The sequence below is a fragment of the Sinocyclocheilus anshuiensis genome, unplaced genomic scaffold (assembly GCF_001515605.1).
Source record: "Sinocyclocheilus anshuiensis isolate Anshui unplaced genomic scaffold, SAMN03320099.WGS_v1.1 scaffold267, whole genome shotgun sequence".
NCBI classification, from domain to species: Eukaryota; Metazoa; Chordata; class Actinopteri; order Cypriniformes; family Cyprinidae; genus Sinocyclocheilus; species Sinocyclocheilus anshuiensis.
The window spans coordinates 3495627-3508142 of NW_015552637.1; the positions used below are offsets into that span (position 1 = coordinate 3495627).

General features: G+C 34.4%; 1 protein-coding gene across 1 annotated transcript in view; it reads right to left on the minus strand.

Annotated features, from left to right (window-relative positions):
- LOC107666746 (regulating synaptic membrane exocytosis protein 2-like) overlaps window positions 1-12516 on the minus strand; it is a 175734-nt gene that overhangs the window by 56794 nt on the left and 106424 nt on the right. The window contains exons 17-21 of the mRNA XM_016458178.1: window positions 10298-10433; window positions 8382-8447; window positions 4357-4548; window positions 2622-2731; window positions 1019-1051 (exon numbers count right to left, since the gene is read on the minus strand). Coding sequence (XP_016313664.1) covers window positions 1019-1051; window positions 2622-2731; window positions 4357-4548; window positions 8382-8447; window positions 10298-10433 — 537 coding nt within the window. The remainder of the gene's footprint in view (window positions 1-1018; window positions 1052-2621; window positions 2732-4356; window positions 4549-8381; window positions 8448-10297; window positions 10434-12516) is intronic.

Sequence of the window (12516 nt, forward strand, 5' to 3'; positions counted from 1 at the left end):
CATAGCAACACCCTAGCAACCGCCCCGGATACCCTAGCAACTGCTCTAGTAACCACCCCAAGTACCCTAGCAACTAACCCAGGTACCTTAGCAACTACATAGCAACACCTTAGCAACGTCACCTGTATCCTATCTATCTATCTATCTATCTATCTATCTATCTATCTATCAGGAGTTTGGCTAGAAACACAAACGTTACAGTCTCTCAATGAGAATTTAACACAAAGTTGCTGTACTGTAAGTCACTAGACAATTCGCTAAAATAAATAGAGTTTTAACAAAACTATAAAAATAAACAGAAAATAATTTAAATACAGCCTTTCAGATTTTTTTGTGAAAAAAAAAAAATCTCACATGTCTCCTTTAGAGTTTTCAAGTTTACACATCTCAGACTGTCTACATTATCTATCCGCACTTATTTTATAGCTCTATACACCTACTACATGTTAAAGATGGTCTTAGCTGCACCTTGTTATATTTCTCCAAAAGAATTAAAGAGAAAACTGATACTAAAATGAGAACTCCATATGAATAACATTTTGCAAAAAACACAATTTGAGCAATAATTCAAAATGATATTAGCAAAATAAAACAGCACATCTGTAAAATCAATCAATGATTGGACAATACAAATACTGTGACTGCTTCTAAAACAACACAAAGGTCACTGGGAAAACAAAAATACATTTTGAAAATCCTTTATCACAACATTACACAATCACTGCTACAGGAAGACAAAGAAAAAAACAAAAACTACCCGTCTACATTCACATTTAAACACGAAGAGTTTGCAATGGACCTGGCTTCATAACCTCTCAGAGAAAGCTCTGATGGAGCATTTGATGTGTCCGAAATAGAGAGGGAATTCAGTGAATCTGACTTCCAAAAAGCTTTAGGATCTAATGTTAATTTTAGACCCGTCTATAGAGGAAATGCCAGTTCAAGACCATTGCAGTTATGTTTAATTCAATCAGAAGCTCCTTCTGACAGATTAAACCTTCACAGACGTGTTACACACCTGGACAAGGCTCAAGTTCTTCATCTCCATCTTCTGAGAGAGGAATGAGAGAGGGAAACATCAGAGCGCACATGCAACTCAACCACGCATGTCATTTACATGATCATGCGTGTCGCCTGCACTCAAATATAACAACAGCACAAACTGTGTCATATTCAGCCAATGGGGTAATGGAACGGAACAATGTTGTGATAATGTATAACAATCCCTAAAAAAAACGACAATAATTCACACTAGAAACACTTTTGACAAGTGAAATGACAAGCTTTGTTGTCTCCTACTTGACACACCAGTTCAACAGTCAATCATCAAGGAGGCTCCGCCCACCCGTGGGGGGAAAACAAAATTTGTTACCATATTTACCCATTAATTCAAATGTAGACAACACTGATTCCAAGAAATTTGGCTATTTTATGAGAAAGAAACTCATAAAATGTTATTTTCCGTGCAGAAATCAAATCAAAATGTGATTAAAAAAAATATATATACATTTATTATTTATTTGGCTTTAAGTCGATGTTGTACATGAAACAGAGATTACTGGAGTAATCTTTTTTTTTTTTTTTTTAAGAAACAAGAAAATACTTTTTCTATTTCAAAATTTCACATTTATTGGATGTGTTATTTATTCATTTATTTATTTATTTGCAACCATTTGTAAAACTGTTGACAACAAATATTTTAGCATACTTTTACTGTATAAGTAAAACTTTATAATAAGTCCCACCAGTAACTGTTAGTTAATTTTTTAACTAACATTAACTGACAATGGAAATACATTTGTTCAAATATTTATTAAGCACATTTAATAAAAAAAAATAAAGTACCTCAGGTCCATTAAATAATATTAAGAGATCCTTTTGATTTTAATAATATATAAGTAAATAAAAAGAGTTAGTTCACCCAAAAATGAAAATTGGCTTGTGTTTTACTCACCCTCGAAACATCCAAGGTGTATATTAACAACAGCACAAACTTTCTTACAAAAACGCATCGATTCTCTACAAAAGGCCTTTGTTCACCCCCCGGAGCCGTGTGAGACACTTTTTTTTTTCTATGGATGGGCGCATTTTAATTAACTGCTTTTGGACGGATGCATGCAACACCCGCTGAGTGCCATGAAACAGCTTGAAAGATCAAAGACAATTTTTAATATAACTCCAACTGGATTCGTCTGAAAGAAGAAAGTCATATACACCTTGGATGCTTCGAGGGTGAGTAAAACACGAGTCAATTTTCATTTTTAGGTGAATTAACCCTTTAACTAAGATGCCTGAGACGTATTTTTCATTTAAGATTCATGTTAACTAAAGTAGTTACCCAATGTTAAAAATTGCATTTTATAATTATAAAAGTATATTTTTATTCTCCAATTCTTATTTCAACAGAAAATACATCAATGCTTTTTAGGCAAGTTTTTCTTTCTAAAAACAGTCAAATTCTTCATGTCCCCAGTTGAAATGAACTGTAACTGGGATATGATGCATTGCTGACTGTAACTATAGCAAAGCACTACATTTGCAGAGTCAGTCATTCTGCAATCCCACCTCTCAGCATGAGCAAGAGCCAACAAAAAAGAAGCTGCACAGAAAAACAGACTTACTTCTTTCCAGCGTCCCTTTTGGAGGCAGTTGTGGGAGCTGTCGTCCTCTCCTGCTGTTCACAGGGGTCCCGGTAGGGCTGGTCTGAACCGATCCTCCACGAGGATGCGCCCTAGTAGACAAAAAAAATAATCCCCATTATTATGGTTGTTATGTGCATGCTACCCTGAACACTGACAGTGACAGCGCTAGCAAGAAACTGCTAATCAACACAAAGCAGCATAATAGGACATTAAACAAAAAGGCATAAAGAGATTTCAGAGTTGGTCTATGAAGAATCAGCAAATGAAAATATGTAACAATACATTATAAATAAATAGGGTTAAAAAGCATGTGCTGAAAAGGAGTGGTTTAGTCAGTCATATATATGATATTTCACATATACATGTGCTGTAATATCATGCACATCCATTTGAATGATGCTGAGGATTAAAATAACAGTAAACAAACATCATGATTTTCCATCAGCATTTTGTATGAACTAAAACAAAATGATTTCATAATCACATAGTACTATATATACGGTAAGCGAATTAATAAATATGATTTTTGTCTGTTTTAAACATCACTGTCTTAATAGTCAAATCCTCAAAATACAAGATATGCAGTATAATAATATATAATGAATTAATAATAAGATTAACACTATTCAAAATATTAAGGCAGGTAAGGTTTTTTAAAGAAGCCTCTTATGCTCATCAAGGCCGGATTTATTTGATAAAAAATACAGTAAAAACAGTAATATTATGAAATATTTTTACAATAACTGTTTTTCATTTAAACATATTTTAAAATGTAATTTATTCCTGTGATCAAAGCTGAATTTTCAGCAGTACTCCAGTCTTCAGTGTCACATGATCCTTCAGAAATCAAATACGTTGATTTTCTGCTCATCGTTGCTGAATAGAAAGTTCAAAAGAACAGCATTTATTTAAAACAAAAATCTTTAGTAACACTATAAATATCACTTTTTTATCAATTGAATGTGTCCTTGCCGAGTAAAAGTATTAATTTCTTTCTAAAAAAAAAAAAAAAAGCCTACAATTTTCAACAATATATATTTTTTATTTTATTTTGTCTTTTTAATAAAAACACTTTTAATAAAAACTAAACTGATTCTGTAATGACTTTTTTTTCTGTAATGAAAACCAGCATCTGATATAATATATTTGGTCTGCCATTTTATTCCAAACGTTATAATTAGTCTAGTATATGTAGGCTTATGCTTTAGTTTAACAACTTACAACAATGCTCAAATATTCAGTAGAATGTACATTTACTACATTTGACAAAATGCTTGATGCTTTGGCACATGAAGGTGACTCTTCCACAGTGATGCTGCAAGAGAAGTGTGCGTTTTTCTCTGCCATCACCAAAAACAAACAAAACATTAGGATTCCAGACAAAAAGAACCAAATGGGGGAAAAACGAATGAGTTAAACATCACAATATAGGGATAACAACCAATGGAGATTCCACACCACTCACTGAAAGTATAACTGGTGTGTTTTGCTATCAAACAAATCATTGAAAAGAAATGAACAGTATCTGGTGCATCTACAGAGATGAGATGGAGCAGATACAACAGCACTGCTGCAGAGAGGACAACACATAAAGAAAATCAAAGGGCCGGTCGGTTGGTTGGATGCAGGGAGTCTTTGTTAGCACATGAAGGATGTTTTGTTTGATTAGTCAGGTCTGTTTTGCGGGGTGAGCGGCTGCTTTGTTCTGGGTCACCTCGATAAGGCAGGGGAGGGTGGAGCTGAGTGTCCTGACGGCAGGGAGGGCATCGATGATCTCATGTGGGGGCCGTCGGGCGGCCGCTCCGTGGAGCGAGAGCGGCTGTACATGGGCCGCTCCAGTGCGGACCGCTGGTCTGCAGAACGGGACCTGTGGTGATACTCGTGCCTGTCTGGCGCTCCGTAATTCCTGGAGAAACGTGGTTGGGGGAAACAGGGCGATGTTTAGTGTGGGTGAGGTCGGTTGAGTCTCAGAACGCCGCATGGCATTCTGGGAAAGCACTGAGAGGAGAGACTCTAACAGCTCATGATAAAGTTGTGTCGTCTTTGGCACTTGGATGCAACCAATATATGAGTCTAACCCCATGGTTCTGTACAGTGATATACGACGCGATTTAATAAGACTGAAGGATACATTATAAAAGCATAATTAAATTCAGATTAGGACAATGAAATCCAAAATCACAAATTTTACAGCACTCAGATCACAGATGCATACAAATATACAAGAAATAGATTAAACAAATTAATTAATTATTATTAAAAACTGTGGAAGGAAAGATTACTCTCAGATTATTCCCACATTTTTACAGAAGGAAAAATCCCATCCATTTTATTCAGAGAGAAAAAGATTTTCACAGATAATGTAAAATATCACACAGGATTTCTGCAGGTTTTATGAAAGTAAATGTAAGACTTTTTAAGATGTTTTTAAGGCCAAGTAAAAAACATTTAAGGAAGAAATTGAATGGAGCACAATATGACAATAATGAAATGCAGAGCACAAATTTCCAAATATGTTCTTCATCAGTATTTTTGTCTCGTTTCCCGTGCAAATGTTTGAAGATTCTTAAATCAAGTGGCATTTACTTAAGAAGCAAAATTACATAAAATGAGAAGTCTGCCTTAATTTGTGGAAGGAAAAAATAAGGATTTTTAGGAAACTTAAAGACCTGCAGAAACCTTGCTTTCAGGACAGTCCTCCTTATCACTTACTGATGGTTTTGTTTGTTTTAAATCCCTATGGAGAAAATGAATGGGAAACCAACACTGCTTAAAACATTTGGCACAGTATAACATACTAAAACACAAGACGACACAAAAAGATGTGTAGTGTCTGAAAAGTTGTCCAGCATCAAAACACTAATTTATTAATAATACATTGAGATAAATAAAGTGACACTGTAAAAAAAGGCTGTTAAACACAAAAAAATATATGTAAAAAATGAATAAAAATATTTCTTAAAAAGGAAAATTTTTATAGAAAATAATATCTGTAAAATAATATTTATATTTAAATGATAGACAGATTGAACAGTTAAAAAAATACTGAAAAATGAAATAAACAAAATATACACAAAACGAAAGATCAGGGAATGGGTTTAGGACATGAAAAGCTGCACAAGCTCTCATTTTAATTTAATATTATTAGCATTACAGTATTTTAAGCCCATAATTTTGTATTGTAATATTTTGAAAGGTCAAAGAATAACAGCCAAAATCAGCTGGTAACTTTAATTATAAAAGAAAAAAAAAACAATCATGCTAAAGGCACAAAATGTGCTACTATTTGTTGAGGAAATAGAAAACGTGAACGTGGTCACAGTATACTTTAAAATTACTTTGTTTAAGAGCACGTGTTAGCCATTTACCACTGTAACCAACAATAAAGCGACATCTTCACTGTTTTGCTTGTTTTGGGACAAAATGTTCCTTGGTGTAGGCAGGGACGGATTAACGCACGGGCCTACCGTGCAACTGCCAAGGGCACTAAACCAGAGGGGGGCCCAGTCGAAATACTGCTCCTCCAGGAACGCGATTTCAATCGTGCCCCCTCAGGATTTTAAGCAAAGTGGATTTTGAATGCAGCTTCCAAAGTTAATATTATTAGCATTACAGTATTTTAAGCACATAATTTTGTATTGTAATATTTTGAAAGGTCAAAGAATATCAGCCAAAATCAGCTGGTAACTTTAATTATAAAAGAAAAAAAAACAATCATGCTAAAGGCACAAAATGTGCTACTATTTGTTGAGGAAATAGAAAACGTGAACGTGGTCACAGTATACTTTAAAATTACTTTGTTTAAGAGCACGTGTTAGCCATTTACCACTGTAACCAACAATAAAGCGACATCTTCACTGTTTTGCTTGTTTTGGGACAAAATGTTCCTTGGTGTAGGCAGGGACGGATTAACGCACGGGCCTACCGTGCAACTGCCAAGGGCACTAAACCAGAGGGGGGCCCAGTCGAAATACTGCTCCTCCAGGAACGCGATTTCAATCGTGCCCCCTCAGGATTTTAAGCAAAGTGGATTTTGAATGCAGCTTCCAAAGACCAAAAATGTTTATATTTGATACGATTAGAACGTTCAGTGCAGCTCAGAATCAGCTGCCAAATTCAAATGTGCGTTCGTGCTTTGGCTGGCACTGAGCCAGACGCTTTTTTACAGTGCTGAGCATTATAACCAATCACACAGGATTCTGTTGAGCTTATGAATGCAATGGCCAATCAGAGGCATTCAGATGAGTCATCACTGAAAAGCCTGTGTTTTGTTCAGTGCGAGCGCTCGCTGACTGAATGCTGCTCTCTGGCGAATTCTCTCATCATAAACAAAGTGCAGATGTGTGCACGATGTAAGTAAGATATTCATTTCACAGTATAAACAGCTTCAGTGATTATAATGGGAGTTGTTGAGAGTGCTTGAACTCTGTCTAGACTGAAGTTAATATTCTTTGATAATGCAAATATTCTTTGCTCTCTTTATGTACAATGAAAGTGTTATAATTACTAACTTACAATGTTTTTATAAAATTTACGTTAAATACAAAGTCAGTCGTATTAAAAATATTCTATGACATGACACCCATATCTAGTACAAGTTAAAAGACGGGTTTTATGCATAGGCTAGTTAATAGATTACACTAATATTAGGCTACTTTCCCCATAGCCCATTATAGATAAACTAACATGATCTATAAATGTGCAAAATGCATTTACTTATATTTGAGAATCGTGATATTTTATGATATAGTTAACAAGTTTGGGAAAATTTTGAATAAAAAAGGAACCAAATTTTCAACCGAGGGGGGCCTTTAATCGGTCCGTGCCCAGGGCACCACTGTGTCATAATCCGTCCCTTGGTGTAGGAAAATTTATGCTTTAAACATGGACAAACTACAGTAGTCAACATTTGAAGTGGATCAAAACCTTTCTTCAAAGTTGTCCTAAAACCAAAACAATACTACTGTATTTACAAACAGGTTAAGAAAAATAAACTTAATTAAAAATATATTCAATAAGCAAAAACATGAGCCAAGATGAGGGCTGTGCTAAAGACATGGGTTTTTTTGGTAGTGAAATTGGCCCAGCTCATGACAGGGCAGCAGGGATGCTCTCGGTGTTGGATATCATCCCATATAATGTCTTCATCCTGAAACAAAAAGGCTGTCGACATTTTAGACAGGCCATAAATGGCTGACCCCAATAGACTGCAGCACTGGTACCCCTCCATGTCACTGTACGCCTCTATGATGGGCCATCCTAGCAGGCCGCGGTAACCTGACCACCACCCGCTGATTGATGGAACACACACTATTGCCACGGCTGCCAAAAAGACACAGATATTTGGAACTGACCACATAAACCATCAGAGTGTGCATTACACACACCCTCAACTTCATCAGGGTTTAAAGGAATAATTCACACAAAAATGAAAATTCATTCACAGGCCAACCAAGATGAAGATAAGTTTGTTTCAGAACAGATTTGGAGAAATGTAACATTGTATCACTTGCTCACCAATGGATCCTCTGCAGTGAATGGGTGCCGTGAATGCAGGTTTTCAACAAAATAGTATCAAACTGGTTTTATCTTATCATGTCATGATTATAAATGTATTGCACTGAAAACCTGGATTCGTTCAAGTTCAGAGGAAGTTTGGGTTTGAAAAACACTGATGTGTTAGTGGAGGCTCTCAGCAGGGAGGTTAATGGGGACGGACGTTGGCAGCAATGGCTCTACCTGAGTTCCTCCAGCTGACTGTCATGAGGCTGACTGTGTCGGGTTCGAGGTAAGGTGAGAAAATGACTGCAGGCAGATGGAGAGAATAGACGTGGATTTTCAAAAGAGAGATGAAGAGATTTGAGGGAAGAGAGAGGATCACGTTTTCGGTGAAACTGATGATTATGATGGGATGAACCCAAACTTTTCACGTGGAAGAAATGTGGTTACTGTTCAATGACAACAACACTCACACTTCTAGCTGTATCAAGAACAAAGATCATTTTAAACGAGTGTTATGATAATCCCAATAAAGGGCCCTAGAAAACAGGATTTCCTTGCACTTTATTAAAACCAAGCTGTGCAATCAATCAGATAGATAGATAGATAGATAGATAGATAGATAAACAGACAATAAATAACAATAAATGAAAGAAAGAAAGAAAGAAAGAAAGAAAGAAAGAAAGAAAGAACGAACGAAAGAAAGAAAGAACGAACGAAAGAAAGAACATTACATTATAGGTGGACTTCAGGATTAAAAATATTACAAAATATAGGACCCTGCGCACAGCATAAATCTTTTTAAAAAATCTAAAAAATAAAAAATAAAGTTTCAAAACTTGCTTGCTTATTAGGAGCCCTAAATAAATCTTCAACAAACAAACAAACAAACATAAATATAAATAAATAATATTAGTAATAACACCAAACAGCTGATAAATACATCACAATAATCCACAAATAATCCACACCACGCCAGTCCCACAATTTTAACAACATGTGAAGGTAAAAGCTGCATATTTTTATAACAAATCCATCATTAAGGCATTTTAACTTTGAGCTGTCACTTCTGGACAAAATATCCATAATCCATAATAATGCTTCCTCCAGTGAAAAAGTCCATCCTCTGTTGTTCAAAATCCACTGAAATATTTGTTTAATGTTATGTTTTATGAACTAACTTGGACTGTTTTCACTTGATCTGTGCATATTTCTCTCCTGCTTCAGACGAAACAACTTTTTCGCTAGAGAAAAGCAATATTACTAATAGAGGACTCGTATTTTAGATAGAAGCAACTGTTTGAAGTTAAAAACGTCCTAATGATGGATTTGTTTCTTACAAACACGCAGCTTTTCACTTCACAAGCTGTTAATTGACGGACTGGAGTGGTGTGGATTACTTGTGAATTATTGTGATGTTTTTATTAGCTTTTTTGGTGCAATCAATCAGATAGATAGATAGATAGATAGATAGATAGATAAACAGACAATAAATAACAATAAATGAAAGAAAGAAAGAAAGAAAGAAAGAAAGAAAGAAAGAAAGAACGAACGAAAGAAAGAAAGAACGAAAGAACGAAAGAAAGAACATTACATTATAGGTGGACTTCAGGATTAAAAATATTACAAAATATAGGACCCTGCGCACAGCATAAATCTTTTTAAAAAATCTAAAAAATAAAAAATAAAGTTTCAAAACTTGCTTGCTTATTAGGAGCCCTAAATAAATCTTCAACAAACAAACAAACAAACATAAATATAAATAAATAATATTAGTAATAACAACAATAAACAAACAAACAAACTTGCCTAAAATTACAAGATTTCAAGGTGAAAAACCACCACAAAATGTAAAAGAATAAAAATAATAATGGCAATGCTTGCTGGCTTACTAAAAAACAAAAAAACAAAAAAAAAAAACTACCTAAATAACCTTTTACTAAACATAAATATATCGAATATAGATACGGCTTTGTGACTCGGATGCATGATCATTGTTGTTGATTCAGTGATACAAACACACTGTTGTTACACTAGATCTTGTGTACTGTTGGGTTCTTGAATCAGATGTTAATGATAAACCAAAACTCTTAAACTGTGATTCTGATGTTTACGAACAGAAAAGGTTCAGACAACAGAAGAGAGATCTGTCTTACCTCTGAGAAGGGGGCATGCTGGGAGACCGTGAACGTGCTCGGTTGATGTCAGCTGACCGAGAGCAGTGATTGGACGATAAGACCTGCTCAGGCACAGAGAGGGTGGAGCTCTGGAGGTCCCTGCCGTTTCTATAGTCTGTAACGAAGCAAAGGGAAAGAATTAATGAACAATTGTGCACTAATTTTTACTACATGTGTACTTCATTTTGAGCAACTAATGCAAAACTGTTAAACCCTTTACTGATAGCAATTTAAACACGCTTTAATAAAGTCCTGCAAGCAAAAATGTTTAATCATACTAGATTATCTATTTAACACCATGTGTTTTTTCCCAATAACTGGGTCTTAAATGGCTGTAAAACTTGCTTTTTAAAGCCAATATGTTATAGTCATGAATGAACTTAACTCCCATTAAATCAGAAAACAGCTTTCACAACCAAAACCAGAATAATCATTACCCAGCATTCAGTGTGGCCACGCTAAGGTCAGTGCCTCGCATGATTACAAAAGACTGATGTTCAACTGACTGTATCGCACATTAAAACAAGCCGAACAAAGGTGGAACAATGTATCAAAGAGAAGTTCAAGGAGGGAATTTCTGCCTTTATGATGGCTTATTATTTACTTTTTATTATGATCTAAGAGCTGATTCTAATAGAGCTTGATGTTTTCATGTTGCTAATGGAATATGTACCAACCACAAATGTTTGATAAAATAGTCAATTTTAAACTATTTTCTCAGTTTTAAATTATATATATATATATATATATATATATATATAATATTTGTGTCTTAATGTATAATTAATAGAGGACTCGTATTTTAGATAGAAGCAACTGTTTGAAGTTAAAAACGTCCTAATGATGGATTTGTTTCTTACAAACACGCAGCTTTTCACTTCACAAGCTGTTAATTGACGGACTGGAGTGGTGTGGATTACTTGTGAATTATTGTGATGTTTTTATTAGCTTTTTTGGACTCTCATTCTGACGGCACCCATTCACTGCAGAGGATCCATTGGTCAGCAAGTGATGTAATGAAAAGAAACAAACTCCTCTACATCTTAGATCATCTGAGACGAAGTACATTTTCAGCAAATCTTAATTTTTGGGTGAACTATTCCTTGATCACACAACATATCTTTGTTAAAGTGTTTTATCCAAAGAAAAATAATTTTTAAAAAATCCAGATCAATGTACATTATAGTGAATAACACATGCTGAACAACTTTTCACACAAAACACCAAGTTAGAGACAACACAAACAAAGCGAAACTATGATCCCATTATTAAGCTCGATTTAGTGAAGTACTGTATTTATAAATTCCATTTTACATAATTTCTCAGTTTGTTAAAACAAAGCATGAGCTAGCTGTAAAAATAAGTGCTCAGTTTCTTTATGATGACCTAATGAGAGAATGACAATGAGGCTTTAGGAATGAGTTAAAGGCATACAGTATCTCACCATTCTTACAAAGACAGAAGCTTGTTAGGTTTAATGGTGAATATATTTTCCAACTCTTTTTGGAAAATGTATACATTTGCAGGGACTGTGTACATTAGGACAGAGGGGTGCTCTTAATTCAGCTTGTTTTGTTTGTTTATCTTTACAGCAAATGTTTCCTAGCTTTTCAGTCATTCAACCTTGTGTCGACATTAAAGAGTCACTGGTGACCTGTTGATTCGATGTGCACAAAGCAATTTTTTCACACATTAAAAAAAGTTTAGTTTCAAAAAAAAAAGTCTAAAAAATTGTTTTTAAATATTTGCAATTAAAATTCATTTAATAATGAAAATTAATGATTAAAATAAAATTATTTATATTATTAACATCCAGCAGTAATACTACTACTACTAATAATAATAATACATTAATTTAATAATAATAATGTTTCACATTTTTAACAAATTATTTCTGAAATAATGTTTTTTTTATTTTTGTGCTTTAAGCTATAATAATTTATTTTCAATTACAGACATAATTCATTCAATACAGAAAAGTAGTGATTAAAACAAAGTATTAGCATTTAAAATATTGAAATAAATCCGTGAGGAGTGCTATTTTTATGACGCATGACGTATGAAAAAAATAAGTTGTGGAATAAATTAATAATCACAAGTGAAAAAAGTGGGGGAAAATCGGAATTTTCGTAGTGGCATTGGCAAACCAAAATTATTTGATTTTGCATGATGCTGCATCCACAATATGTCAAATAACA